Here is a 13,311-nt window from a genome sequence, read left to right on the forward strand (position 1 = left end):
GGGCGGAAAATCATGTAAGCGCTCTGTCAGCTGTCTTCATTCCGGGAGTGGACAACTGGGAAGCAGACTTCCTCAGCAGACACGATCTCCATTCAGGAGAGTGGGGACTTCATCAAGAGGTCTTTGCAGAGATAACAAGTCGTTGGGGACTTCCTCAAATAGACATGATGGCGTCACGCCTCAACAAAAAGCTTCGGAGGTATTGTTCCAGGTCAAGGGACCCTCAGGCAGTGGCGGTGGACGCACTAGTCACACCGTGGGTTTTTCAGTCGGTCTATGTGTTCCCTCCACTTCCACTCATCTCAAAAATATTGAGAATCATAAGACGAACAACAGTACAGACAATACTCATTGTTCCAGATTGGCCTCGAAGGGCCTGGTATTCAGATCTTCAGGAAATGATCGCAGAAGATCCATGGCCTCTTCCTCCAAGGGAAGACCTGTTGCAACAGGGGCCCTGTGTGTTCCAAGATTTACCGCAGTTACGTTTGATGGCATGGCGGTTGAACACCAAATCCTAGCTAGGAAAGGTAGTCCGGGGGAAGTCATCCCTACTCTAATCAAAGCTAGGAAGGAGGTAACGGCGAAGCATTATCACCGTATCTGGAGGAAATATGTTTCTTGGTGTGATGCCAAGCATGCTCCTACGGAAGATTTTCAGCTGGGTCGTTTTCTCCACTTTCTACAGACAGGAGTGGATATGGGCCTTAAGTTAGGCTCCATTAAGGTGCAGATTTCGGCCTTATCTATATTCTTTCAGAAGGAATTGGCTTCTCTCCCAGAAGTCCAGACTTTTGTAAAGGGAGTGCTGCACATCCAACCTCCTTTTGTGCCCCCAGTGGCACCGTGGGACCTTAACGTGGTGTTACGATTCCTTAAATCACACTGGTTTGAACCTCTTCAAACGGTGCAGTTAAAATTTCTCACTTGGAAAGTGGTCATGTTGTTGGCCTTGGCGTCTGCGAGGCGGGTGTCCGAACTGGCGGCTTTGTCTCACAAGAGCCCCTATCTGATTTTCCATGTGGATCGTGCGGAGTTGAGAACTCGTCCTCAATTTCTACCTAAGGTGGTTTCGTCGTTCCATATGAACCAACCTATTGTGGTGCCTGTGGCTACGGGCGACTTGGAGGATTCCAAGTCCCTTGATGTAGTCAGGGCCTTAAAAATGTATGTAGCCAGGACGGCTCGAGTTAGGAAAACAGAGGCACTGTTTGTCCTGTATGCAGCCAACAAGGTTGGCGCTCCTGCTTCTAAGCAGACTATTGCTCGCTGGATCTGTAACACGATTCAGCAGGCTCATTCTACGGCGGGATTGCCGTTACCAAATTCGGTAAAGGCCCATTCCGCTAGGAAGGTGGGCTCTTCTTGGGCGGCTGCCCGAGGCATCTCGGCATTACAGTTGTGCCGAGCAGCTACTTGGTCGGGTTTAAACACTTTTGCAAAATTCTACAAGTTTGATACCCTGGCTGATGAGGACCTCATGTTTGCTCAATCGGTGCTGCAGAGTCATCCGCACTCTCCCGCCCGGTCTGGAGCTTTGGTATAATCCCCATGGTTCTTACGGAGCCCCAGCATCCTCTAGGATGTAAGAGAAAATAAGATTTCTCTTACGTCCTAGAAGATGCTGGGGACTCCGTAAGGACCATGGGGATAGACGGGCTCCGCAGGAGACATGGGCACTTTAAGAAAGACTTTAGGTATGGGTGTGCACTGGCTCCTCCCTCTATGCCCCTCCTCCAGACCTCAGTTTACTACTGTGCCCAGAGGAGACTGGGTGCATTACAGGGAGCTCTCCTGAGTTTCCTGTAAGAAAGTATTTTGTTAGGTTTTTTATTTTCAGGGAGCCTGCTGGCAACAGACTCCCTGCATCGAGGGACTGAGGGGAGAGAAGCAGACCTACTTCTGTGAGTTTCAAGGCTCTGCTTCTTAGGCTACTGGACACCATTAGCTCCAGAGGGATCGGTACGCAGGTCTCACCCTCGCCGCCCGTCCCAGAGCCGCGCCACCGTCCTCCTCACAGAGCCGGAAGATAGAAACCGGGTGAATATGAGAAGAAAAGAAGACTTAAAAGGCGGCAGAAGACTTCATGATCTTCACTGGGGTAACGCACAGCGGTGAAGCTGTGCGCCATTGCTCCCATACACCTCACACACGGCAGTCACTGTAAGGGTGCAGGGCGCAGGGGGGGCGCCCTGGGCAGCATATAAACCACTTTCTGGCAAAAATAGACATATGTATAGTTGGGCACTGTATATATAATGAGCCCCCGCCAGTTTCAGTATATTTGAGCGGGACAGAAGCCCGCCGTCGAGGGGGCGGGGCTTCTCCCTCAGCACTCACCAGCACCATTTTCTCCACAGCACAGCGCTGAGGGGAAGCTCCCCAGACTCTCCCCTGCTTAATCATGGTGAAAGAGGGTTTTGAAGAAGGGGGGGCACATAATTTGGCGCATTTATACATGTACAAACAGCGCTACTGGGTAAACATATATTTCTCTAACGTCCTAAGTGGATGCTGGGGACTCCGTCAGGACCATGGGGAATAGCGGCTCCGCAGGAGACAGGGCACAAAAATAAAGCTTTAGGATTAGGTGGTGTGTACTGGCTCCTCCCCCTATGACCCTCCTCCCAGTTAGGTTTTTGTGCCCGTCCGAGCAGGGTGCAATCTAGGTGGCTCTCTTAAAGAGCTGCTTAGAAAAAGTTTTTTAGGTTTTTTATTTTCAGTGAGTCCTGCTGGCAACAGGCTCACTGCATCGAGGGACTTAGGGGAGAGAATTTCAACTCACCTGCGTGCAGGATGGATTGGATTCTTAGGCTACTGGACACCATTAGCTCCAGAGGGAGTCGGAACACAGGTCTCACCCTGGGGTTCGTCCCGGAGCCGCGCCGCCGACCCCCCTTACAGATGCTGAAGATTGAAGGTCCGGAAACAGGCGGCAGAAGGCTCTTCAGTCTTCATGAAGGTAGCGCACAGCACTGCAGCTGTGCGCCATTGTTGTCACACACTTCACACCAAGCGGTCACGGAGGGTGCAGGGCGCTGCTGGGGGCGCCCTGGGCAGCAATATTTTAATACCTTATGGCAAAAGAATACATCACATATAGCCATTAAGGCTATATGTGTGTATTTAACCCATGCCAGTTATCTAAATCTACGGGAGGAAAGCCCGCCGAAATAGGGGGCGGGGCTTATTCTCCTCAGCACACAGCGCCATTTTCCTGCTCAGCTCCGCTGTGAGGAAGGCTCCCAGGACTCTCCCCTGCACTGCACTACAGAAACAGGGTAAAACAGAGAGGGGGGGCATTTTTTGGCGATATATTGGATATATTTAAGCTGCTATAAGGAACAACACTTATATAAGGTTGTTCCCATATATATTATAGCGCTTGGGTGTGTGCTGGCAAACTCTCCCTCTGTCTCCCCAAAGGGCTAGTGGGGTCCTGTCTTCGATAAGAGCATTCCCTGTGTGTCTGCTGTGTGTCGGTACGTGTGTGTCGACATGTATGAGGACGATGTTGGCGTGGAGGCAGAGCAATTGCCGATAATGGTGATGTCACCCCCCAGGGAGTCGACACCGGAATGGATGGCTTTGTTTATGGAATTACGTGATAATGTCAGCACATTACAAAAATCAGTTGACGACATGAGACGGCCGGCAAACCAGTTAGTACCTGCCCAGGCGTCTCAGACACCGTCAGGGGCTGTAAAGCGCCCTTTACCTCAGTCGGTCGACACAGACCCAGACACAGACACTGAATCTAGTGTCGACGGTGATGAAACAAACGTATTTTCAAGTAGGGCCACACGTTATATGATCACGGCAATGAAGGAGGCTTTGCATATCTCTGATACTGCAAGTACCACAAAAAGGGGTATTATGTGGGGGGTGAAAAAACTACCTGTAGTTTTTCCTGAATCAGAGGAATTAAATGATGTATGTGATGAAGCGTGGGTTAACCCAGATAGAAAAATGCTAATTTCAAAAAAGTTATTAGCATTATACCCTTTCCCGCCAGAGGTTAGGGCGCGCTGGGAAACACCCCCTAGGGTGGATAAGGCGCTCACACGCTTATCAAAACAAGTGGCGTTACCGTCTCCTGATACGGCCGCCCTCAAGGATCCAGCGGATAGGAGACTGGAAACTACCCTAAAAAGTATATACACACATACTGGTGTTATACTGCGACCAGCCATCGCCTCAGCCTGGATGTGCAGTGCTGGGGTCGTCTGGTTGGATTCCCTGACTGAAAATATTGATACCCTGGATAGGGACAGTATTTTATTGACTATAGAGCAATTAAAGGATGCTTTCCTTTATATGCGAGATGCGCAGAGAGATATTTGCACTCTGGCATCGAGAGTAAATGCGATGTCCATATCTGCCAGAAGGAGTTTATGGACGCGACAGTGGTCAGGTGATGCGGATTCCAAACGACATATGGAAGTATTGCCGTATAAAGGGGAGGAATTATTTGGCGTCGGTCTATCGGATCTGGTGGCCACGGCAACTGCCGGAAAATCCACTTTTTTACCTCAGACCCCCTCCCAACAGAAAAAGACACCGTCTTTTCAGCCGCAGTCCCTTCGTTCCTATAAGAACAAGCGGACAAAAGGACAGTCATATCTGCCTCGGGGCAGAGGAAGGGGTAAGAGAGGGCAGCAAGCAGCCCCTGCCCAGGAACAGAAGCCCTCCCAGGGTTCTGCAAAACCCTCAGCATGACGCTGGGGCCTTACAAGCGGACTCAGGAACGGTGGGGGGTCGACTCAAGAATTTCAGCGCACAGTGGGCTTGCTCACAGGTGGACCCCTGGATTCTGCAGGTAGTATCTCAGGGTTACAGGTTGGAATTCGAGAAGTCTCCCCCTCGCCGGTTCCTAAAGTCTGCTTTACCAACGTCTCCCTCAGACAGGGCGACGGTATTGGAAGCCATTCACAAGCTGTTTTCTCAGCAGGTGATAGTCAAGGTACCCCTCCTACAACAGGGAAAGGGGTATTACTCCACGCTATTTGTGGTACCGAAGCCGGACGGCTCGGTAAGACCTATTCTAAATCCTGCCTCAACACAAAACTGGACAGGTATTGCGCCAGGTCAAGAGATCCTCAGGCAATAGCTGTGGACGCTCTGGTAACACCGTGGGTGTTCCAGTCAGTGTATGTGTTCCCTCCTCTGCCTCTCATACCAAAAGTACTGAGAATTATACGGCAAAAGGGAGTAAGAACGATACTAGTGGCTCCGGATTGGCCAAGAAGAACTTGGTACCCGGAACTTCAAGAGATGCTCACGGAGGATCCGTGGCCTCTACCTCTAAGACGGGACCTGCTTCAGCAGGGACCGTGTCTATTCCAAGACTTACCGCGGCTGCGTTTGACGGCATGGCGGTTGAACGCCGAATTCTAAAGGAAAAAGGCATTCCGGAAGAGGTCATTCCTACACTGGTAAAAGCCAGGAAGGAGGTGACTGCACAACATTATCACCGCATTTGGAGAAAATATGTTGCGTGGTGTGAGGCCAGGAAGGCCCCCACGGAGGAATTTCAACTGGGTCGATTCCTACATTTCCTGCAAACAGGATTGTCTATGGGCCTCAAATTGGGGTCCATTAAGGTTCAAATTTCGGCCCTGTCGATTTTCTTCCAGAAAGAATTGGCTTCAGTTCCTGAAGTCCAGACTTTTGTAAAAGGAGTACTACATATACAGCCCCCGGTTGTGCCCCCAGTGGCACCGTGGGATCTTAATGTAGTCTTGGATTTTCTCAAATCCCATTGGTTTGAGCCGCTCAAATCGGTGGAGCTGAAGTATCTTACATGGAAAGTAACCATGCTACTGGCCCTGGCTTCAGCCAGGAGAGTATCAGAATTGGCGGCTTTATCATATAAGAGCCCATATCTGATTTTCCATACGGACAGGGCAGAACTGCGGACGCGTCCTCATTTTCTGCCTAAGGTGGTGTCAGCGTTTCACCTGAACCAGCATATTGTGGTGCCTGCGGCTACTAACGAGTTGGAGGATTCCAAGTTGTTGGACGTGGTCCGGGCATTGAAAATATATATTTCAAGAACGGCGGGAGTCAGAAAGTCTGACTCACTGCTTATATTGTATGCACCCAACAAGATGGGTGCTCCTGCTTCTAAGCAGACGATTGCTCGTTGGATTTGTAGCACAATTCAACTTGCACATTCTGTGGCAGGCTTGCCACAACCTAAATCTGTCAAGGCCCATTCCACAAGGAAAGTGGGCTCATCCTGGGCGGCTGCCCGGGGAGTCTCGGCATTACAACTCTGCCGAGCTGCTACTTGGTCAGGGGCAAACACGTTTGCAAAATTCTACAAATTTGATACCCTGGCTGAGGAGGACCTTGAGTTCTCTCATTCGGTGCTGCAGAGTCATCCGCACTCTCCCGCCCGTTTGGGAGCTTTGGTATAATCCCCATGGTCCTGACGGAGTCCCCAGCATCCACTTAGGACGTTAGAGCAAATAAGAATTTACTTACCGATAATTCTATTTCTCGTAGTCCGTAGTGGATGCTGGGCGCCCATCCCAAGTGCGGATTGTCTGCAATACTTGTACATAGTTATTGTTACAAAAAAATCGGGTTGTTATTTGTTGTGAGCCGTCTGTTCAGAGGCTCCTACGTTTGTCATACTGTTAACTGGGTTCAGATCACAAGTTATACGGTGTGATTGGTGTGGCTGGTATGAGTCTTACCCGGGGTTCAATATCCTTCCTTATTGTGTACGCTCGTCCGGGCACAGTATCCTAACTGAGGCTTGGAGGAGGGTCATAGGGGGAGGAGCCAGTACACACCACCTAATCCTAAAGCTTTATTTTTGTGCCCTGTCTCCTGCGGAGCCGCTATTCCCCATGGTCCTGACGGAGTCCCCAGCATCCACTACGGACTACGAGAAATAGAATTATCGGTAAGTAAATTCTTATTTTGTTGTTTTTTCCTGGGTCATATAGCGCTGGGGTGTGTACTGGCATACTCTCTCTCTGTCTCTCCAAAGGGCCTTGTGGGGGAACTGTCTTCAGATAAGAGGATTCCCTGAGTGTGTGGTGTGTCGGTATGCGTGTGTCGACATGTCTGAGGTAGAAGGCTTTCAGGGGGAGGAGGAGGAGAGAATGAGTGTGGTGTCTCCGTCGACAACGCCGACACTTGACTGGATGGATAAGTGGAAGGTTTTAAGTGCTAATGTAAATTTATTGCACAAAAGATTAGACAAAGCTGAAGCTACGGAACAGCCAGGGAGTCAACCCATGTCTGTCCCTATGTAGCAGGGACCTTCGGGGTCTCAAAAGCGTCCACTATCCCAAATTGTAGACACAGATACCGACACGGATTCTGACTCCAGTGTCGACTACGATGATGCAAAATTACAGCCAAAAGTGGCTAAATGTATTCGATATATGATCATTGCAATAAAAGATGTTTTGCATATCACAGAGTAACCCCCTGTCCCTGACACGAGGGTACACATGTATAAGGGGAAGAAACCTGAGGTAACCTTTCCCCCCTCACATGAGTTGAATGAATTATGTGAAAAAGCTTGGGAATCTCCAGACAAAAAACTGCAGATTCCCAAAAGGATTCTTATGGCGTATCCTTTCCCGCTAACGGACAGGATACAGTGGGAATCCTCCCCTAAGGTGGATAAAGCATTAACACGCTTATCCAAAAAGGTAGCGCTGCCATCCCAAGATACGGCTACCCTCAGGGACCCTGCTGACCGCAAGCAGGAGGTTATCCTGAAGTCCATTTACACACATTCTGGTACCTTACTCAGACCGGCGATTGCGTTGGCCTGGGTTTGCAGCGCGGTAGCAGCATGGACAGATTCCTTATCAGCGGATATTGAGACCCTAGATAAGGATACCATTTTATTGACCCTAGGGCATATAAAACATGCTGTCTTATATATGAGAGATGCTCAAAGAGACATTAGTCTACTGGGTTCTAGAATCAACGCTATGTCCATTTCTGCTAGACGAGTCCTATGGACCCGGCAATGGACAGGTGATGCCGACTTAAAGAGGCATATGGAGGTTTTACCTTACAAGGGTGAGGAATTGTTTGGGGAAGGTCTCTCGGACCTGGTCTCCACGGCTACAGCGGGTAAATCAAATTTTCTACCTTATATTCCCTCACAGCCTAAGAAAGCACCACATTATCAAATGCAGTCCTTTCGATCACAAAGAAACAAGAAAGTACGAGGTGCGTCCTTTCTTGCCAGAGGTAAGGGCAGAGGAAAAAAGCTGCTCAACACAGCTAGTTCCCAGGAACAGAAGTCCTCCCCGGCCTCTACAAAATCCACTGCATGACGCTGGGGCTCCCCTACAGGAGTTCGCCTCAGTGGGGGCACTTCTTCGAATTTTCAGCCACATCTGGGTTCACTCACAGGTGGATCCCTGGGCAATAGAAATTGTTTCCCAGGGTTACAAGCTGGAATTCGAAAAGGTGCCTCCTCGCCGGTTTTTCAAATCGGCCCTACCAGCTTCTCCCCCGGAAAAGGGAGATAGTGTTAAATGCAATTCACAAATTGTATCTTCAACAGGTGGTTGTCAAGGTTCCCCTGTTTCAACAAGAGAGGGGATATTACTCAACCCTATTTGTGGTCCCGAAACCGGACGGTTCGGTCAGACCCATTTTAAATTTAAAATCCCTAAACCTATACTTGAAGAGGTTCAAGTTCAAGATGGAATCGCTCAGAGCGGTCATCGCCAGCCTGGAAGGGGGGGATTTTATGGTATCTATGGACATAAAGGATGCATACCTTCATGTTCCCATTTATCCACCTCATCGGGCGTACCTGAGATTTGCGGTACAGGATTGTCATTAACAATTTCAGACGTTGCCGTTTGGGCTTTCCACGGCCCCGAGGATTTTCACCAAGGTAATGGCGGAAATGATGGTGCTCCTGCGCAAGCAAGGTGTCACAATTATCCCGTACTTGGACGATCTCCTCATAAAAGCGAGATCAAGGGAGCAGTTACTGAACAGCGTGTCAATTTCACTGAAGGTGTTACAGCAACACGGCTGTATTCTCAACATCCCGAAGTCGCAGTTGGTTCCTACGACTCGTCTGACTTTCTTGGGCATGATTCTGGATACAGACCAGAAAAAGGTTTATTTTCCGATAGAAAAAGCTCAGGAACTCATGACTCTAGTCAGGAACTTATTGAAGCCAAAACAGGTGTCAGTGCATCACTGCACTCGAGTCCTGGGAAAGATGGTGGTGTCATACGAAGCCATTCCCTTCGGCAGGTTCCATGCGAGGACTTTCCAATGGGACCTATTGGACAAATGGTCCGGGTCGCATCTACAAATGCATCGGTTGATCACCCTGTCCTCCAGAGCCAGGGTATCTCTCCTGTGGTGGCTGCAGAGTGCTCACCTTCTAGAAGGCCGCAGGTTCGGCATTCAGGACTGGATCCTGGTGACCACGGACGCGAGCCTCCGAGGTTGGGGAGCAGTCACACAGGGAAGAAACTTCCAAGGTCTTTGGCTGTCAAGAGACTTGTCTTCACATCAACATCCTGGAACTGAGGGCCATATACAACGCCCTACGTCAAGCGGAGACCTTACTGCGCGACCGACCAGTTCTGATCCAGTCAGACAACATCACCGCAGTGGCTCATGTAAACCGCCAAGGCGGCACAAGGAGCAGAGTGGCAATGGCGGAAGCCGCCAGGATTCTTCGCTGGGCGGAAAATCATGTAAGCGCACTGTCAGCAGTGTTCATTCCGGGAGTGGACAACTGGGAAGCAGACCTTCTCAGCAGACACGACCTGCATCCAGGAGAGTGGGGACTTAATCAGGAAGTCTTTGCACAGATTGCAAGTCAGTGGGGACTGCCCCAGATAGACATGATGGCGTCCCGCCTCAACAAAAAGCTACAGAGGTATTGCGCCAGATCAAAGGACCCTCAGGCGGTAGCTGTAGACGCCCTAGTGACACCGTGGGTGTTCCAGTCGATCTATGTGTTTCCTCCTCTTCCTCTCATACCCAAGGTGTTGAGAATAATAAGAAAAAGAGAAGTGAGAACAATTCTCATTGTTCCAGATTGGCCACGAAGGACCTGGTATCCGGATCTGCTGGAAATGCTCACAGAAGATCCGTGGCCTCTTCCTCTACGACAGGACCTGTTGCAACAGGGGCCCTTTCTGTTCCAAGACGTACCGTGGCTGCGTTTGAAGGCATGGCGGTTGAACGCCGGATCCTAGCGGAAAAAGGCATTCCGGATGAGGTCATTCCTACGCTGATAAAGGCTAGGAAGGACGTGACAGCTAAACATTATCACCGTATATGGCAAAAATATGTTTCTTGGTGTGAGGCCAGGAATGCTCCTACGGCAGAATTCCATCTGGGCCGTTTCCTTCACTTCCTACAGACTGGAGTGAATTTGGGCCTAAAATTAGGCTCCATTAAGGTTCAGATTTCGGCCTTATCCATTTTCTTTCAAAAAGAATTGGCTTCTCTCCCAGAAGTACAGACTTATCCTGAAAGAGCCCTTATTTGGTTTTTCATGAAGACAGGGCGGAACTCAGGACCCCTCCTCAGTTTTTGCCAAAAGTGGTTTCAGTTTTTCATATCACTCAACCCATTGTGGTTCTGGTGTTATTGGGCCAGAGTCCTTGGATGTTGTGAGGGCTCAGAAGATTTATGTTAAAAGGACGGCTCATCATCGGAAATCTGACTCGCTGTTTGTCCTTTATGATGCCACCAAGATTGGTCGTCCGGCTTCCAAGCAATCCATTTCTCGGTGGCTCAGGTTGACCATTCAACAGGCCTATACTTCGGCGGCTTTGCCTTTGCCGACGTTGTTTAGGCCCACTCGACGAGGTCTGTGGGCTCTTCCTGGGTGGCTGCCTGGGGTGTCTCGGCCTTACAGTTGTGCTGAGCTGCTACTTGGTCTAGTTCGAACACTTTTGTGAAATTCTATCGGTTCGACACCTTGGCCAAGGATGACCTTCAGTTTGGTCAGGCAGTGTTACAGGGGTCTCAGCACTCTCCCACCCGTTTGGGAATTACCGGTAGGTAATAAATTCCTATTTTTCAACTCTCAATACTGGAATTCAGGGTTTCACAATGCAGGCCTGACTGAATCACACACTGTGACGATGTTGGACATAGTTGAGCTATATTTTCTTTTACTGCGCATGCGTCCCGATTATGTTTGTACAGAGTCACAGTTGCTATTTCATACACACTCATGGAGAAATATGTTAAAAATGAAATGAGTGGTGACTGGGAGGTGGCTATTCATATGCACAGAGATACGTCTGACGGGTGTGACACTGAAGTGTTTGCTAACAGGTGCTTAAACTGAGACGGACAATCTGCACCTATCATAGTGCTGGTGCAAGCTTTGATGGTGCGACTGATGACATCGTCTGAAGGGCGTCTCAGTCCTTGTACATTCATACGGACAGATACACACCAGGGAAGCAGTATTACCATAAAGTTGCAGACATGCGACCGGCAAAAGATGTGCATACAGATTCCAATGTGTCCAGCTCAGAATCAGGCCCTGTGTATACTAACCCATGTATAAACCAGAGACAGAGCACATTACAAGGTGAACAAGCTGTAAAATATGCCATAGGGTGCAAGTTTTTTCCCTCTGGTTCAAGTGCTATAAGAACATTACAGTCACAAACAACTACCTGTGCTGATATGTGAATGGAACATAAGGCTGATGTATTAGAATGTTGTGCTTTCCAGCTAGAAATAACTGTATTTAGAAGAGTGCTGTGACAGACAGCTTTCAGCTCTGAAGCACTTCCCATTTTAGAGACAAACATATATACATATCTTATCATAAGACTAGTGCGGAATCACAACTCTTTTCCCTGCACTTCCCATTTTACCAAGAACACCAGCTTCAGAACACTAGACTTTCCTAGTGGGAAAAGCACAACTTCCTAATATGCCTGACTGACACCAGTGTTTCCCAGCCTCTGTCTGTAACTATTATTTTACTTAATGTCCATTGTAAAGACCTCTTCAAATTTAGCCATACCAGTTAATGTGTTGATCATTTTCCAAATGATCCATCAGTCAGTATCACTGATATCCTCATTAAGTCATGTGCTAATATAATTTTACATGTGTGATACTCTCATATAACAAGTGAAGATGACTACTCCTTACATGTTATGCATATATATATATATATAAAAGAGATTACTTTTAGAATTAATATCACTTTAGTATAAATGGTTTAGTTTAAAACCTACTTTGGCTTACTAAAACATTTGTAATTCCCAGAAAGGTAATTTTATCAATACCCAGCTATAACAATGTGTACTGTCCCAAACTATTGTCTTTAGCAAGAATTGCAGTTTCTACCTTTGTCATTGAAGAGGATGTGTCTCCAGAACCAGGAGTTGAAGCAGGACATTCATGCATACCAGCAGGTGAGTGGCACGATTTGGTACTGTTGAAGGGGTATGGAGTAGAAAATAGTTTAAGTAAGAGAAGGAAAAACACATGAGGAAAGAGGGCCCTGCTCGTGAGAGCTTACATTCTAAAGGAGAGGGGCAGACAGACAGGGGTGACACAGATGTGGTAGACAACATGGGACAGAGGGTTTGGATGACAGTTGGCTGGGTTTGCTGAACAAGTGGGTCTTGAGAGCCGGTTTGAAGTTTTGTAGAGAGGTGGAGAGTCTGAGTGGGAGAGGTAGAGAATTCCAGAGAAAGGGAGCAGCATGTGCAAAATCTTGGATGTAGGAATGTGAGGAGGTAGGAGGTAATCAGTTGGCAGGAGAGGCTGTGTGAATTAGCGGAGCTAAGAGGACAGGCAGGAGTAAAGTTCAGAGATGTAAATGAGAGAGAAGTGGGGGATAGCTTTGTTAGTGAACGTGAGAAGCTTGAATTGGAGTCTGAAGAGGAAGGGAAATCAGTAAAGAGTGGGGAGGTAGACATAGTACGTTTAGTGAGGAAGATGTGCCGAGCAACAGCATTAATGATAGATTGGAGTGGAGAGAGGCATCTGTCAGGGATGTCTGTCAGGAGGAGATTACAGTTGTTCAGACTGGATATAACCAGTGAGTGGATAAGGGTCTTAATTGGTATACTCGGTGAGAAAGGGTCTGATCCTGGAAATATTTTTGAGATGAAAATGGAGGGTTTGTGAGAGGTACTAAATGTGTGGTTTGAAGGAGAGGGAGGAGTCAAGGATTACTCCAAGACAGCGCCCTTGGGTGCTAGAGGATATAGTAGTGCCATCAATAGAAAATTAAATTGTGGGAGGTGAGGTTGTGTGGAGGGTGGGAAGATGATCAGCTCAGTCTTATATAAGTTATGTTTAAGA

At 48.4% G+C, this 13,311-nt stretch overlaps 1 protein-coding gene across 4 annotated transcripts in view; it reads left to right on the top strand.

Annotated features, from left to right (window-relative positions):
- The window catches only part of C3H20orf96 (chromosome 3 C20orf96 homolog), a 233,174-nt gene that overhangs the window by 183,436 nt on the left and 36,427 nt on the right, over positions 1-13,311 (top strand). For all 4 annotated transcript variants that reach the window (XM_063959091.1, XM_063959089.1, XM_063959090.1 and 1 more), the window contains exon 8: positions 12,327-12,413. In XM_063959091.1, coding sequence (XP_063815161.1) covers positions 12,327-12,413 — 87 coding nt within the window. The remainder of the gene's footprint in view (positions 1-12,326; positions 12,414-13,311) is intronic.

The sequence above is a fragment of the Pseudophryne corroboree genome, chromosome 3 (genome assembly GCF_028390025.1).
Source record: "Pseudophryne corroboree isolate aPseCor3 chromosome 3, aPseCor3.hap2, whole genome shotgun sequence".
In the NCBI taxonomy this organism is placed as follows: Eukaryota; Metazoa; Chordata; class Amphibia; order Anura; family Myobatrachidae; genus Pseudophryne; species Pseudophryne corroboree.